This window comes from Carassius auratus, chromosome 26 (assembly GCF_003368295.1).
Source record: "Carassius auratus strain Wakin chromosome 26, ASM336829v1, whole genome shotgun sequence".
Lineage (NCBI taxonomy): Eukaryota > Metazoa > Chordata > Actinopteri > Cypriniformes > Cyprinidae > Carassius > Carassius auratus.
Window position 1 is genome coordinate 10,834,381 of NC_039268.1, and position 15,644 is coordinate 10,850,024.

The following is a 15,644-nucleotide window of genomic DNA, read 5'->3' on the forward strand; positions in this document are numbered from 1 at the left end:
TATATATTTGCTTAGCGGTTTTGGGAAATGACTAAGTTCCACTTTGTCGTCTTTTTTATATATATCTATATTTTTTTTTAAGCTGTACATGTGGAAAGTGCAGTTTGATGACAACATCACATGTTGTTTACTTGATGTGCTTACGCACGGATAGCTAAGTTAATAACACAGAGATATTTGAAGCAGTTTTACTCATGCAGTTGGATGACAACATCGCATGTTGTTTACTTGATGTGCTTACGCGCTAATAGCTAGGTTAACAACACAGAGATATTTGAAGCAGTTTTACTCACCGCATGCGGTTCCAACACACGATCGTGACCCTTTTTCGTTGGGACTGCATTATCCTTAAGAAATAAACGATGTGCAAATCCGGCATCAAACTGGGCCTTGTTTGTAAAACAAGCATCTTCGAAATGCAGGGAACAAACAAAAACACTTGCACAACTCTGTTGATGCTCTGTAAAAATAAACTCCATCCACTGGTCCCTTAATGCTGTTTCTCTTTTGGTAATCTGTGCAGGGTTGTCTTGCCCTGGCAACCAAAAACACACTTCTTTTGTGACATTTCGCGACGCTCTCGCTCTGATCAGTGAATGTCTGTTGTGCTCACAGTGCTCTGCTCTATGGGAGCGCGGGCTCTTCCGGCAGACGTGCCCTTAGGACCCATATAAGGAAATTCCGCTCCATCTAACGTCACACAGAGCCATACTCGAAAAAAACTTTCCGAAACTTGTGACAAACCAGAAGGAGTATTTTTGGAACAGAAATACTCTTTCAAACGTACAACTTAATTTTTGTAACTTTGTCCATGTTTAGCATGGGAATCCAACTCCTTAACAGTGTAAAAAACTCAGTATGCATTAAAATAGCATTTCACCCCCCCCCCCCTTTAATAATTATAATAGATTCATAAATTATAATCAGTTTATTTTAGGTATAATGTTGTGTCTGTGCTCATAAATATCTGTTTTATAGGGGATAGTGGCTACCCCTCAAGACCCTGGCTGATGACTCCAATTCTTCATCCAGCGTCAGAAACACATGAGAGATACAACAGGACACAAAGGAAAATGAGGGAAGTTGTGGAGAGATGCATTGGAGTTTTGAAATCTAGATTCCGATGCATTGATCGCTCTAGGGGAAGTGCTCTTGTACACACCTGAGAGGGCATGCCAAATTATTGCAGCAGTGTGTGTGCTGCATAATATATGCCAGATGCATTGTGTGCCACTTCCCAACATTCCAGAGGCACCCGGCGAGCCTGATGAGCCTCTGAGGCATGTAGCAAACCCTCCAGGCAACTCAGGATTGCAAGCCCACAATAATCTAAAAGCCAGACGATTCACCTGAAAAAAACAAAACAAAAAAACTGATAATGCATTGCTGTTACTTTAAAATCATTACTGCATTTATTTTTACTTTAAAAACATACTGCATTTACTGTTACAATAAAAAACATACTGCATTTACTGTTACTTTAAAAACATACTCCATTTACCTTTACTTTAAAAACATACTGCATTTACTGTTAATAGAAAAAAACATACTGCATTTACCGTTACTATAAAAACATACTGCATTTACCATTACTTTAAAAAACATACTGCATTTACTGTTAATAGAAAAAAACATACTGCATTTACCGTTACTATAAAAAACATACTCCATTTACCATTACTTTAAAACATACTGCATTTACCATTACTTTAAAAACATATTGCATTTACTGTTACTATAAAAAACATACTGCATTTACTGTTACTTTAAAAACATACTCCATTTACCGTTACTTTAAAAACATACTGCATTTACTGTTACTATAAAAAACATACTGCATTTACTGTTACTTTAAAAACATACTCCATTTACCGTTACTTTAAAAACATACTGCATTTATGGTTACTTTAAAAACATACTCCATTTACCGTTACTTTAAAAACATACTGCATTTACTGTTAATAGAAAAAAAAAACATACTGCATTTACCGTTACTATAAAACACATACTACATTTTCCCTTACTTTAAAAACATACTGCATTTACCCTTACTTTAAAAACATACTGCATTTACCCTTACTTTAAAAACATACTGCATTTACCCTTACTTTAAAAAATACTGCATTTACCCTTACTTTAAAAACATACTGCATTTACAGTTACTTAAAAAACATACTGCATTTACCGTTACTATAAAAACATACTGCATTTACCGTTACTATAAAAACATACTGCATTTAATCTTACTTTAAAAACATACTGCATTTACCCTTACTTTAAAAACATACTGGCTTTACCGTTACTATAAAAACATACTGCATTTACCATTACTTTAAAACCATACTGCATTTATCTCTACTATAAAAAAAAACATACTGAATTTACCGTTACGATAAAAAACATACTGCATTTACTGTTACTTTACTGCATTTGGTTAGTAAATATTTTAATTTCAAGTAAATTATTGCAATTCAATACAGTCACAATTCTGTCACAAAGTAAATATTTATGGAATTATTATAATTTTTTTTTCATAAAAAATATTTATTGAACTACGATACTGTCATAAATATTTGTTGAATTAGTAAAGTTTACGTTTCTTTATTTCTAGTGTTTCTCTATATGGCAAGCCTCTCTAGCTTGAAGCAACTCCTCCTGAATATTTCGGAGTGCAGCAGCTTCTTTCAACAGCTGGGTCTCCATGTCCATCATTTCCTCTGTTTGGACCATAGACTGTATAAAAAGGTTTGGACCCTCTATGGTTTGGGAGTTTGGTACAGGGGAGGGTTGCCATCTACCTGTCATTTTTGCTCCCTTGGTCTTTCTGCTCTTTTTTTTTTTTTTTTTTTTTTTACTGTCGACTTTAGTGTTATCCAGTAAATTTTCCTCGAAAAGAACCTCTAACTTAGCTCTTGCTTTAGTGAAGTTTCTATTTCTTTCTTGTCATCGATGTCAAATGATGTAATTATTTTACTTTTCCCTGCGAGTAAATTCACTTTTGACGGTTAGTGTCATAAAAATGCATTCAAACTGTACATTCAAAACATTCAAAAACATGATCAGGATGTGGTTACTACTTTAAAGAATGATAAATGTGATATAATTAAAATGTGGCGGTAATACATTTGTTGTAAATCTATACTAATTTAATTTTTCTTCATTAAAAAAAAAAGATGTTCTTAAGAAAATATTTGAGACCTTCTTAAGAATTTTTCAAGAATTGCACTTAGGCACGTTCTTAAGAACTTCTTAGAATTTCTCTCAAAAATTTTCTTAACTTCTTTTTAAGAACATTTCCGTGAATCCAGCCCCAGACATTGGACTCCACCTAAAGCCAGATCCTTTGCAGTCCTTGCCAGCAAAAGAAGGCAGGTTAGGCCCCAAGTGCACTGAAAATGAGGTAGTTACACACCTATAGTCATATATTAGCACATGCTTTACTGATTTTGCATTCTAGCAAAAGAGTTTTCAGTGGAATTCTAGTCATTACGTCATAGAAGCTGTATTTCTTGGCAGTTCATGCAGTTATATATTCAGCCACGAGGAGGTAGTGCGTACATTTATTGTGTGATCTGGCGAGAAACTTGACCTTTCCACAGACACTCTACACCACAATCTCTTAAAGCTCCTCAAGCCATCCTGTTTAGGTTTCACTCTTGGTTTTTAATTGTTCGCTAAAACTAAACCCAATAAAACCATTATCATTACTTAGAATACAATTAATGTTAAAATAAAATATACTAGTTAACAATTCTTTTGTAAACTTATTTTTAGTTGCCAAGAAAGGATGAAGCTGCAACCTCTTTCTGTAGTGACCTTTACAATAACAACAAAAAAAGGCAAATTATAATTAGCTCATAAAATTATTTAACCCTGCAGGAAGTAAAGCATGACTATAAAATGAAGAGCTCAGGTGATGTGTACTAATAGATTAACTGTCTGAAACGATGTAGACTCCGGTGAAACTAGCTGTGAAATGACCATTTTGGGGATGTTCCACAAAGGAAGTGATTCATTAATAAATAAGTGAAGTGAAAAAACACTTACATTATATGCAGAATTTGATTCCCTCGTAAACATACTTTATTTTCGTCAATATGAAATACCACACTGCAACAGTTTTATTTGTGCACAATGTCATGACATTACCAAAAAAAAAAAAAAAAAATTATATATATATTTTTTTGTCATATATTAGGAATAAAAAAATTAACATTTTGCTTTTCAACCTACATTCTCAAAGTCAGGAACATACAAGTGCTTAAAGGAATAATATCACAGCAAACTGAATATTGTGCTTTCATTTTCTCTCTTATGTCTTTCCAAACTTTTATGACTTACTTTCCTCTGTGGAATACAAAAGGAGTTATTTTAGCTAATGTCCATGCTGCTCTTTTCCACAAAACATCAATTTCACACCGGTGAGCTCCACAGAAACACATGACTACAGTATGATTCAGAGCTGCCAGATTCTGGATAAATTGAGAAGCACGATTTATTTGTCTCAAGTAGAGTTCACGATTCTCCCATGATTCTGAGCTAAACACAATAACGTGTGACAAAAAATAAGGGCTCTGCAGTAAATATTGAATTCAGACAGATTTGAATGCTCCAGTATGATTTTTTTTTTAAAGGTTTAATAGAATTTAATTGCTGTCATTTAAAAATAGGATTGCGTGGGTGTGTGAATCGAGCTTGTGATCTTAATCTTGCTGCTCTAGCATGATTAGATTCCTGAAGCCATGCTATAACTTTGTGTGAGCAACAGACTGATATTTAAGATACTTCTCGAATATAATCCATCCATTGCAGCTCTTAAAGTCTCTATTACTGTCAAACCTGATATGACAAGTCTTGAGGCAACACTTTTGATTGCAATTTGAGCAAAAATCAAACGGAAGATTTCACACAGAGCTATCGTATTGTATGTACAAACTGTACTTTGTACTGTACAGACTACTTTGACAGTGATTTTTATGCTTTGTGAAGGTTTTATTGTGCTGCAGTCTTTCAAAGTGAAAACAAATCTCTAAAGAAAGCCAAACAGAGCATTTTCATTTTTTGTGTCTCTTTCGGAATATACTGAGTGAATCGTTAATGAGTCATGAACAATGCAAAATATGTAGAAATGTTGTGCCAGCACAAGTCTCGACTTGTGGTAAATGTCTTGCAAAATAACGAGCACGTCAATTACTGGGAAATTACTGGGAAACAAGGGTGTGATCCTTGAAGCTGAAGTCACAGACGAGGGAGAGGTGATCTGAAGGGTAGTTATAGGAAGGAAGCCTATTGGGTCCAATTTGTTCGGCTGTAGGAAAGTCCAGAACCGCATTAACATCAAACGCTCTGTGCGAATACCACACGTAATCCAGCGTGTGGCAGCTCTCGCCACTTGGGCGGATCTTCCACGTTGTGTAAGGAGGCTCGGTTTTCCCATCTGCACTCAAATGCTTGTACGCACTGTCCAATCCCAGACTGGATGTTGCGAAATTCCTATAGACGTCTTCTGACGGCTCGGCATTAAAATCGCCACATACGATCAGAGGAATGTCGGTATCTGTTTTTTCTTCGTTCTCGATTCTCTGTGCAACATTTCTTAGGTTCCGTAGCAGATCCGAGCCCTGAGCACTGCGTAGGACCTCCCAACCACTCCGTGCCTTCAGGTGCGTCACCGCGACACAAAACACACGCTCTGTTGCTTGGCAGCGTAGAGCGGCGATGATCGCCACCTGATTGGTCTTCAGCATCATGGCGGACAGTCGTAGGTGTGTTGTGTTTAGCAATTGGAAGCGTTTGTGATTGAAGAACAGGGCACAGCCGTCCGGGCCATTGTTGTTCTCCAAATCCAGACATGGAGACCATGGTTTGGGATAGAAACTGCTCTGGTAGCCCAAACTTGCCAGGACAGGCTGAAACATGTCAAAGTAGTGATCAACTTCCTGTAGGCAAATGATGTCAGGTCTGTAGGTTATGATCTCCTGCAGGATCAAATACTTCCTTTCAGCCCAGTTCAGAGCATCCATGGGGCACTGCACAAAACTGTCCATGCCTTCACCCAATGCTGCAACAGGATGGAGAATAGAGGAAAAAAAATGGTTTAAATGAAAATGACTTTTAATCATTCCAGGTAAAGAAATTCCCAAAATTGACTTTCTTTTATAAATTTGTGAAAAATTAGCCGTTCTGTTTTAATACAACTGACATTTTCTTACAGGCTTATGGATATACCTTCAATTAATTTGAATTTTTATATTTTCTGTTTGTATATTAATAGCTTTAGTTAAGTAATAACCTCGCCTTAATTCATCAAGAATAAAAAAAAAAAAAAAAAAAGATCAAAATGACAGTAAAGACATTTACAAAAAAATTATAATAATAAAAAAAGAGAAAAAATGAATTCAAATTGAAGAAATTAAGTCACCTACATCTTTGATGCCCTGGGGGTAAACAGATAATTTGGGTGAATTATCCCTTTAAGACTTTTATATGTCATTCAGTGTCATTTCTTTATGAAGGTTTATACCTTGCGCAAGTACATTCCACTGCATAACTCTGATCGTCTGCCTGGCGTCTCCATGCCCGGTCTGAACGAAAGCTCTCTGCAGCTGGGCTGGCCGGTTTCTCAAAACCTCCCTACATTCCCGCAACAGCTCCGAAGGGTCCACTGGGTCTTGATCCAGATCCAGATTTGTATCTGGACTGTAAGTGGAGTCACACGGGTGAGGGAGAGCAGGTCTGCTGATGGTCTTAGCCAGGGCACTGTAGAGACTGCTAGTGCTGCTGCCCATGGAACATGCTGAAAGAAGCAAAACAACCTTCACATTAGGATCTTTCTTGATTCTAACCCCGAGGAATTCTATCACCAACTCTCTTAAACTACATTGCTGCAAACAGTTGTTAGTGTGAACACACCTTTACAACGAGCAGTTGTGCAGATCTAAAATCAGGATTTGCCACCTATTTCTACTTTAACATTCTACCCTGTATCTTTTTCAAATAGGACAAGCAAACACATGGTTAATTCATTTATACTGAGAGCAGCTAGGACCGACCAGACATGAGTTGTATAAAACACCTCACACTCAGAGCTGAGAGGTGTTCATGCATGTAATAGCTCCATTGATTAACATACAAGTTCACGTGTGTAGACTTCTTCACTTTAAATGAACGTCTTGGTTGGCTACACCAGAGCTTTCTGTTGGTCTGTAGGTTCCTGGTAATCCATCTTAACCTTAAACAACTAAACATGCCTTGATTTACGCCTAGTTAGCTTTGAGCTCTATAGATCACTGGGGGGCTTGCTGCTCAGTGTTGCTAAATTAATTATTATGGTTAATTTATCCATATCATAATCTTTAATGACACTTGAATAGATCCCAATTTGCAACATAATATAAAAAAATGATAACTAAAATAACTTCCCTTTTTTTTTTTCTCCTGTAGCTAAGGTGGTAGAGCATTGTGTTAGCAAGCGCAAGGTTGTGGGTTAAAATCCCAGGGAACACGTGTTTGGAGAAAATTGTTAGCTTGAACGCAATGAAAGTTGCTTTGGATAAAAGCGTCTGCTAAATGCATAAATGTAAACGTAATCTCTTAACACCACCACTGACAAAGACTGGCAGCAAAGATGCATGATGTTCAAAAAGATTTCCATTTTGAATAAATAAACTTTTTATTCATCAAACAATCCCGAGGAAAGTATTAAGATTTCAAAAACAAAGCTGCACAACGGTTTCCAACATTAATAATAAACCAGCATATTAAAACGATTTCTGAAAGATCATGTGATACTGAAGACTGTAGTAATGGCTAATGAAAATTCAGCTTTGCCACCACAGGAATAAATTATATTAACATCGAAAGCCATTATTTTAAATTGTAATAAGACTTCACAGTATTATTGCATTTTGTATCATTAAATAAAAGCAGTCCAAAAATCATACTGATCCCACACTATATTCCAAGGGAAGTCGTGGCCTAATGGTTAGAGGGTTGGACTCCCAATCGAAGGGTTGTGGGTTCTAATCTCGGGCCGGATGGAATTGTGGGTGGGGGGAGTGCATGTACAGTTCTCTCTCCACCTTCAATACCACGACTTAGATGCCCTTGAGCAAGGCATCGAACCCCCAACTGCTCCCCGGGCGCCGCAGCATAAATGGCTGCCCATTGCTCCGGGTGTGTGCTCACAGTGTGTGTGTTTGTGTTCACTGCTCTGTGTGTGTGCATTTCGGATGGGTTAAATGCAGAGCACAAATTCTGAGTATGGGTCACCATACTTGGCTGAATGTCACTTCACTCACTTCACTCACTCATATAACAGTAGTTTGTGTGTCAAAGTACCATAGTATTGCTATTTAATACCAACTGCACCACAGTATCAACATAGTACTTCTCTGTAAAGAAAGCTACACACAAAGTTAAAAAAAAAAAAAAAATTGTCCATTTATGACCTGATATATTATACTGGGTTCATCTCAAGTCCTCAAAACACAACTGGAGTTAAAACCAAGTGGCACAGATAGTGGCACTAACCATTCAAATGACTTAACCAACCGATAAAAATGACATCTATCATTAGAATGATAAGAATCTTACCAACAACCTCCATGTTTTCAGGTCTGGATTTCAAGTCTGTATTACAGCAGTGTGTGTGTTTGTGGTAAGGTTTTGTGAGTGATGCTCAGAAGAAATGCACAACTGGCTGCGTGTGTTAAACTGCTTCTGACAGAATGAGATTACAGACTTGAGACGTCAGGAGACCATATGGACGCACACACACACACACATGCCGAGTACACAGGTCAGAAGGGTGTCCCAGGGTACATAAAGCAACCATGTCACCACATGTGGTTTTTGCAGCTCTACATTATACGCATTTAGTACCAAAGCAAAATGCTGACGGTAATAAAACACAGTCTTGGTCAACAAACCACACCATCTTTCTTGCAAAAGTGTGATAAATAACATATGGTGTAATTCATTTAATGGCGAATGTGTCTAACTGTGTGAGTTGGCATTCAGGATGTTGGGCAAGGTTACAACATTAGCGATTTGTACATTCCCAATGATCTGTAGCAAGTCACCTACTTTTTTTTAGCACACATTTATGTTACTAAGTGAGTATTTGATCAAGATATAGTTCATGTTGATTTAATCATTCTAACATTTTAAATACATTTTTACTGTAATGTTACTTAAAAGGGATCATTTAAAATCTGACAAAATGTACCATGGTTGCATAAAAGTTTGACATTAGTAAACATTTTTTTATTAATACTTTATTAATAATAAATGAATACTTCTATTCAGCAAAGACACAATAAATTGATTGAAAGGTGACAGTAAAACTATTGGTAATGTTACAAAAGAATGAATGAATGAATAAATGAATGCGTAGTGAAATATCTAACACTGAAATTTGACCCCATCACTCCACCATGGTAGTGCCACTGTCCATTTTGGGAAGGAATGTATGGGAGTGTCATATCTTTCAGGTCAGTAGTGTGCTAATATACCTCAGTGCCACTCAACATTATGTTTGAGGTCATGCTTAAAAGTCAGATCAAAAATAGCTTCATCCACACAAACAGAATGTGGGGAAGTACAGCAACACTATTATTACAGATGAAGGGTTAGATTAATATAACTCTACTACAGGGGTAACACTGCACTGTGAGAAAAAAGTTCTCCCCATGCATGTTGTAATAAATGAAGATATTGTCTCTTATCTTATTCTAGCTCCATGCATGAGATTAATCGGATCTTCTGCAGTTTGACTCCTAGTTAACCTGCTTATCTGTGCCATTAAAGAAGTTGTTAACTGTAACATTTCTTGTGAAAAATCATAAGATCTGATATAATGGTATTGGTATTTCAGAGTACATGAAGTGCCTGTCTTTACTTGCACACTTCATGCATATTCACATAAAGACAATGGTGGCTGCATACCCCCTATCTATAGAGTAAGTGAAACATAGTTTGGGAAAGAGTAGTATGTCAGAATTCACAGGATTCATAAAACAGTCGGCAATAAGTGCCTGAATGACCTATAAATTCCAGTAAGATTGTGAAGTATGCTTTACAATCCTATGAGGCCACAGGAAAGGAGTTGTTAATGTCAGTGTAGCGACAATGACATCATAATGAATGCAGTTAATCTACATTACATTCCTACTACACACTTTTGTAATTATATATAGAAACATACTGTCGCAAAGTAATTGAAGATGTAATGTGTGAACTCAAATAGACACTGATCCAATGACCTCCTAACTATAGAGTCCATTAATGCAAAATGCATTAAGGTGTAAATACCCTCAAATGATGTTCTAATGTGAATCTGTTTGATTTATTTAAACAGTAACACAATTGCAAGTGTACTATTGCTTACACAGAGCAGTTGTATAAACAAATATTATCAAGTAAATAATGTTTTAGGCAAAAAAACCCCGAAAATCCAGCATTTAGTTGATCTTGATGAGTAAGGTAAGGTGAGTTTTAATTAGGGCTGGAGCTGAACTCTGCAGGGCTATGGTTTGCCAGGACCTGAGTTCCCCACCCCTGCACATCAAACACAATCAGGACGCCTTCCGGAGCTGTGAGGAGTACTTTTTTTGTTTTCTTTTTTTTAATGATGCACTTTATTGGACTTTTTATTTTAACTCTCACTTCAATCATCTGAAAGAAGAAAGTCACATATAACTAGGATGGCTTGAGGGTGAGTAAATCATAGGGTCATTTTCATTTTTGGGGTAAACTTACTATCCCTTTAATATCAGCAATATATCTCTGATAGGCTTGTTATCACAAGGGTTCCTCCACCGCTAAATGAAAATTTTGTCATTATTCACTTTAAAAGCTTTGTTCATCTTAAGAACACAATTTAAGATATTGTCAATGAAATCAGGGAGGCTTGAGACTGTCCCAAAGATTGTCAAATAAATAACAGTGTGAAGGCCGAGGAAAGTAAAAAAAAAAAAGAAGAAACTGTGAGAAAAGTCCATCTGCCAACAAGTGATTCAACCGTAATGTTATGAAGCGACGAGAATACTTTTGTACACGAAAAAATTTTTTTTTATTAGGGCTGTGCAAAAAAATCGAAGCAACGGGGCAGGATTTGTTGTGAAAACCTGGCAACCATGATCTGAACGCACGTGCTGGAGATACACTTCTAATTACAGGAGCGTCTTTACTGATGAGATGTGCATGAAAATCGCATTCGATTTTTTGCACAGCCCTAAATTTTATTCAACAATTCCTCTTCTCTGCGTCTTTCCAAACCAGTGTAGCGCCATTTTGTCAAATCGGAGAAGTACACAGGCGGCATACGCTCTTCTGTATCAGCTGTGCCACAAGGATACGTTTTTTTGTATTTACCATAGACTTTAAGGTATTTACGCTTTGGATTGAAAAACAGTGCATCTGCAGAGCGTGGCTGATAAAGGTTTATTTGGCAGTCTATGGGGCAGTCTCAGTCCTCCCTGTTTTTATCAAAAATATCTTAAATATCTTTACAGGTTTGGTACGACATGGGAGTAAGTGAATAATGACAAAATGTTCAATTTGCGGTGGAGTATACCTTTAACGGCGGGAATGTTTGTTACATCGATACGACAGTAGGTGGCGAAAAATGGATTATGAACGAGTCATTGAATCATTAAAGGGACAATAAGTAACTTTTTAGGTATTTATTATCTAAAATCAATATTTTTATTCATAAATATACCCTCAATGGTGTACAAATACCTATGCCAATGTTTAAACTAATCCTTGTAAATGAAGAATTTATTATCTTTATATACATGGGACGGGTAGGTCGACGGAGGCTTCCATGTAGTTCCGCCATCTTGCAAAACTATAATAGCAGAGAGGGACAAAAAGTACTAAGCCAACGCGTTTCCACAGCACGTTTTGGTCAGAGCCAGAAACGCAGGTGCAGAGCAGTGAGAGGTGCTTGAAACTGCACCGGCAAGTTTAAAAGTCTGGATTGCATTCTTATTATGGACCATACATATGCCGCGCCACAGGAGAAGAAAACAAAGTCGCCAAAACAGTCAAAAATAGAACGTAAAAGGAAACGTGACCGTAGATTACAGAAAACAAGAGTTAATGTCGGGGAAGCTTTTTCTAGGTGGAAAGAGCTAATGCTTGATAAAGATTTCAAAAGAGACGCTGAAGTGGCCAGTTTTCTTCTCGACAGGTAAGTCAGTGTTACAATCTATATTATAATATTTTTTTTATATCTAACAATGCATATAATTCAGAAAATATAACGAATAAAGAAGACATAACTACTAATTACAATATTTAATGTTTTCCACAGTCAGTAATTCATACTGTAACATTCGTTTGTTAGTTGTCATGTTGCAGTTTGTTTGAAATAACACACCTGTTCACCTGAAGGAAAACTCGACGAAGTGCTATTAGAAGACATCCTGTCAAAGCTTTTTGGTACATATCGCCTACCGTAGATGCAACGCGCATTTGAAAAAGCGAGGCGCTGGCGAGCAAAATTAGTTTGAATGCAAAATACAATTTCACCACTAGATGGGAGTAATTCCTGCTTAGTGTCCCTTTAATACAATCGATTCGTTGAAGTATTCATCGAGAACAGACACCCCATTACTGTGTGTTTCCCACTGAAGCTATTAAGCTAACCATTTATCATGCTTAGCGGACGCGTCTGCTTCTTTAAATTCTCGAGCTCATTACAGCAGGATTGATTCTGGTTGGCAATGTTTTTATCATTCATCAGAAAAAAAAATCGTTCCGAAAGTGATTCCAACGATATCGTTTCTCTGTGCCTTTATCGTTATAGTTGTGGTGTGGACTCCGCTATTCTTTAATATTGAGAACGATTTTTAGAACTATATCTTTATCTTTGTCTTTATAATTATCGTGCTTGGTGTGAACGGGCGTTTTGGCATTGTTTGGAACAGGTGATACGGTTTCTAAAAGTGTAAGTTAGTCAGTATTATCTCCATTGAACAGTTTTATGAAATCAATATCACTCTTGGTGCTGATGTTATGATTATGATTTCCTGCAGCCTCGTGCTTCCTTGATCATACCCATGCTGATATTTACAACTAGCCTAACGTACATCACTCTTACTGCGTAACGTTAACTGTTCACAATAAAATAATCGCAGTCATAGGGCAACATTTTCACATCGAAGCATCACTAACTATATAATTTAATAATTCGTACTAGGTTACAATTTAAACGTATGTAGCCTATTGTTTCTTGAATACCGTTGTTTATGTGCAGTTAAACATGTTACAGTATCTTTATTAAACAGAGACCATCACAAGAGCTTGGAGGACATGCAGCACTTTAACATGATTTGTGATTCCAGACCTTCTCCTACGTTACAGTTCATGGAGGAAGTTTGGAGAAATGTGTGAAATCAGTAAAGTGCGCAGCGCCGACCGATCATCGATGAAACAGAAACAAACAAATGCAGAGGAGACGTAAAGGACGACAGAGCGTACAAATTAAAGGTAAGCATGGCTATGTGTAGCCGATTTTGTCACTCACCAGATTGGATTCAAACACTGAATATTCCTCTTGTAGCTTGGTTATTGCATGTGTCGATACGATCTGCCTCCTTTTGGAAACACAAGTGACCTTCTCGAGCATACGCACGACATAAAAACAGCTGTAAACTAACGCAAGGTCATAGCACCAGTGATTACTGATTAACGGTGTTACACTGCCATCTGCTGGATCGAAATAGTAATGCAAGTAGAAACACAGGAGTCGACCTCAAGGGGGCGCTTGCATTCAAATCTGTGTAGGGTTTTGTCCTGTAAGAGCCATAATGGTGGAGATTAAAATTGAAGAACAATATACTACAATTACGTAAATTTCGAGGTCACTTCTTAGTCCTATTTGATAGGAGTAAAAGCAGTCTTTTAAAGCATATTTCATAAGTTAAACAAATTCTGAAGCACAATATAAAAGCATGCAAAAATAATCTAAAGGGTTCTCTAACCTGTTGTACAGACAGAGGAGAACTGGTCCAAAGTTCACATCATTGATGAGAGCAAGTCTAATTTAATTTTGTCTTATGGGAGACATTATGTTCGTCGTCAAACTGGGAAAGGAACCCCAGTGTGTAAAGAAGTCAGTGAAAGGTTGAAGAGGAAGTACTTCCCTGTGTTCGAGCACCCAATCAGCCAGCAATCTTTTTGCAGGACAAATCATCGATGCGTGGTCACTGTTATTTTGTAAAACACTGTACTACTAGCATGGTATAGCCACAAACTAAAATTCCTTCAAATTTTGAACGATGAAGATTATTTAATTATTTCTGAAAAATAAATCGTGTTTATAAATTAATCTCTAATTTTGATCTCCACTGTAGGCACACTAGATTCTAGAATGTAATTCAAATGTTAATTTCAAGCATTAATAACCGAAATACAAATACATTTATTGTAGCAGTCACTTTTATTTATTTTTTACTCCGTTATTCCATTCTGTACAGCTCGTAGAAACTTAAAAAAAAAAAAAAAACTTTATTAAAATTCTTCAAATAACAAACATTAAACACAAACAATAAATCCAAGCAGCATAAAAAAGAGAGTATAAGAACATGTTACAACTGGGTTGTAATATGCTTGTATTTCAACCCAGTTGTTGTCCAAGCAGCATAAGGGTGTTGATCAGTATGTATTGCAAGATATTTAGAGAGTTGTAAAGCATACCTTTTTTCAGCTGCTTTAATTTCTTTCATGTTATCTGGTTATCTCAGCTGGTGAGCACGTGTCTTTGCCTTTTGGTCGAGGGGGCCACTGACCTAGATTCAATGGGATTCAACCCCTCTGTCTAACTGTTTCCTTACAGCCACAGTGTTATCTGCCAGATGGTCACCAACGAAGCAGTGGTGGTTCCATGGTGTAATGGTTAGCACTCTTCAAATCCAGTGATCCAAGGTCAAATCTGCGTGCTTTCTTGCAGCAGGAAAAGAAAAAGTTTGGTGGTGAGTCTGTTAGTGATTTAGTCTTTGGCCCTGTGAGCGACAGCTGCTCCTGTCATGGTTCCATGGTGTAATGGTTAGCACTCTTGACTCTGAATCCAGTGATCTGATTTCAGATCTCGGCGGGACCTGCTTTTGCCATGAATGTGAGCAGGATCCGGTCTGATTTTTTTTTTTGGGCTGCAGTGAGCCCCACAGGCTCATGTAGGGAGCTGCGCTTCATAGCGTCAAAGCATAGTCTGTTTCTTTAGGGACAAAAAAAGCAGGACCCAGCTTGGAGAATGCGGGCATCGATCCCGCTACCTCTCGCATGCTAAGCGAGCGCTCTACCATTTGAGCTAATTCCCCTGGCCGAAGACATCCTAGGGAGCGACTGCTATTATAACGGGCTTAAAGAAAAGAGGCCGCCTCTCCTCTGTGCTGGCATCTTTGCACTGGACACCATTTAGTTGTAGAAATAACAGAGATTGTGCTTTTGACCGTTTCAGCTGTCCTCCCTGAGATCCCTCATTTTAAAATCCATTCAGAGGCCAACTTTCATTCGTTTGCCTTGGAAACTATATTGAGGTGTTTGAGAACTACATTTGTGTAATTTGCCAGTTTACTGGGATCTAATTGTGGTTTCTTAATAAGAGGCTTAATAACCGCCAGCTTGAATGGTTT

General features: G+C 37.3%; 1 protein-coding gene and 1 non-coding gene across 2 annotated transcripts; both read right to left on the bottom strand.

Annotated features, from left to right (window-relative positions):
- Positions 1 to 4,179: 4,179 nt before the first annotated feature.
- On the bottom strand, positions 4,180 to 13,718 carry noctb (nocturnin b). The gene is made up of 3 exons (XM_026204201.1): positions 13,538 to 13,718; positions 6,524 to 6,796; positions 4,180 to 6,061 (listed from the first exon to the last, which is right to left on the bottom strand). Exons 2-3 carry the CDS (start codon positions 6,786 to 6,788, stop codon positions 5,202 to 5,204), a joined length of 1,125 nt encoding a protein of 374 aa, XP_026059986.1. The 5' UTR covers positions 6,789 to 6,796; positions 13,538 to 13,718; the 3' UTR covers positions 4,180 to 5,201.
- A 1,538-nt stretch (positions 13,719 to 15,256) lies between these two features.
- On the bottom strand, positions 15,257 to 15,329 carry trnaa-agc (transfer RNA alanine (anticodon AGC)). Its single transcript has one exon. It is a non-coding gene; the product is annotated as a tRNA-Ala (tRNA).
- Between the last annotated feature and the right edge of the window lie 315 nt (positions 15,330 to 15,644).

What these genes read in the sequence shown, in the direction of transcription:
- noctb (XM_026204201.1), bottom strand. Translation starts at nt 6,788, where the DNA reads ATGGGCAGCAGCACTAGCAGTCTCTACAGTGCCCTGGCTAAGACCATC. An exon ending in GTGGAATGTACTTGCGCAAG is followed by an intron (nt 6,062 to 6,523) that starts GTATAAACCTTC and finishes ATCCTGTTGCAG; the next exon opens with CATTGGGTGAAGGCATGGAC.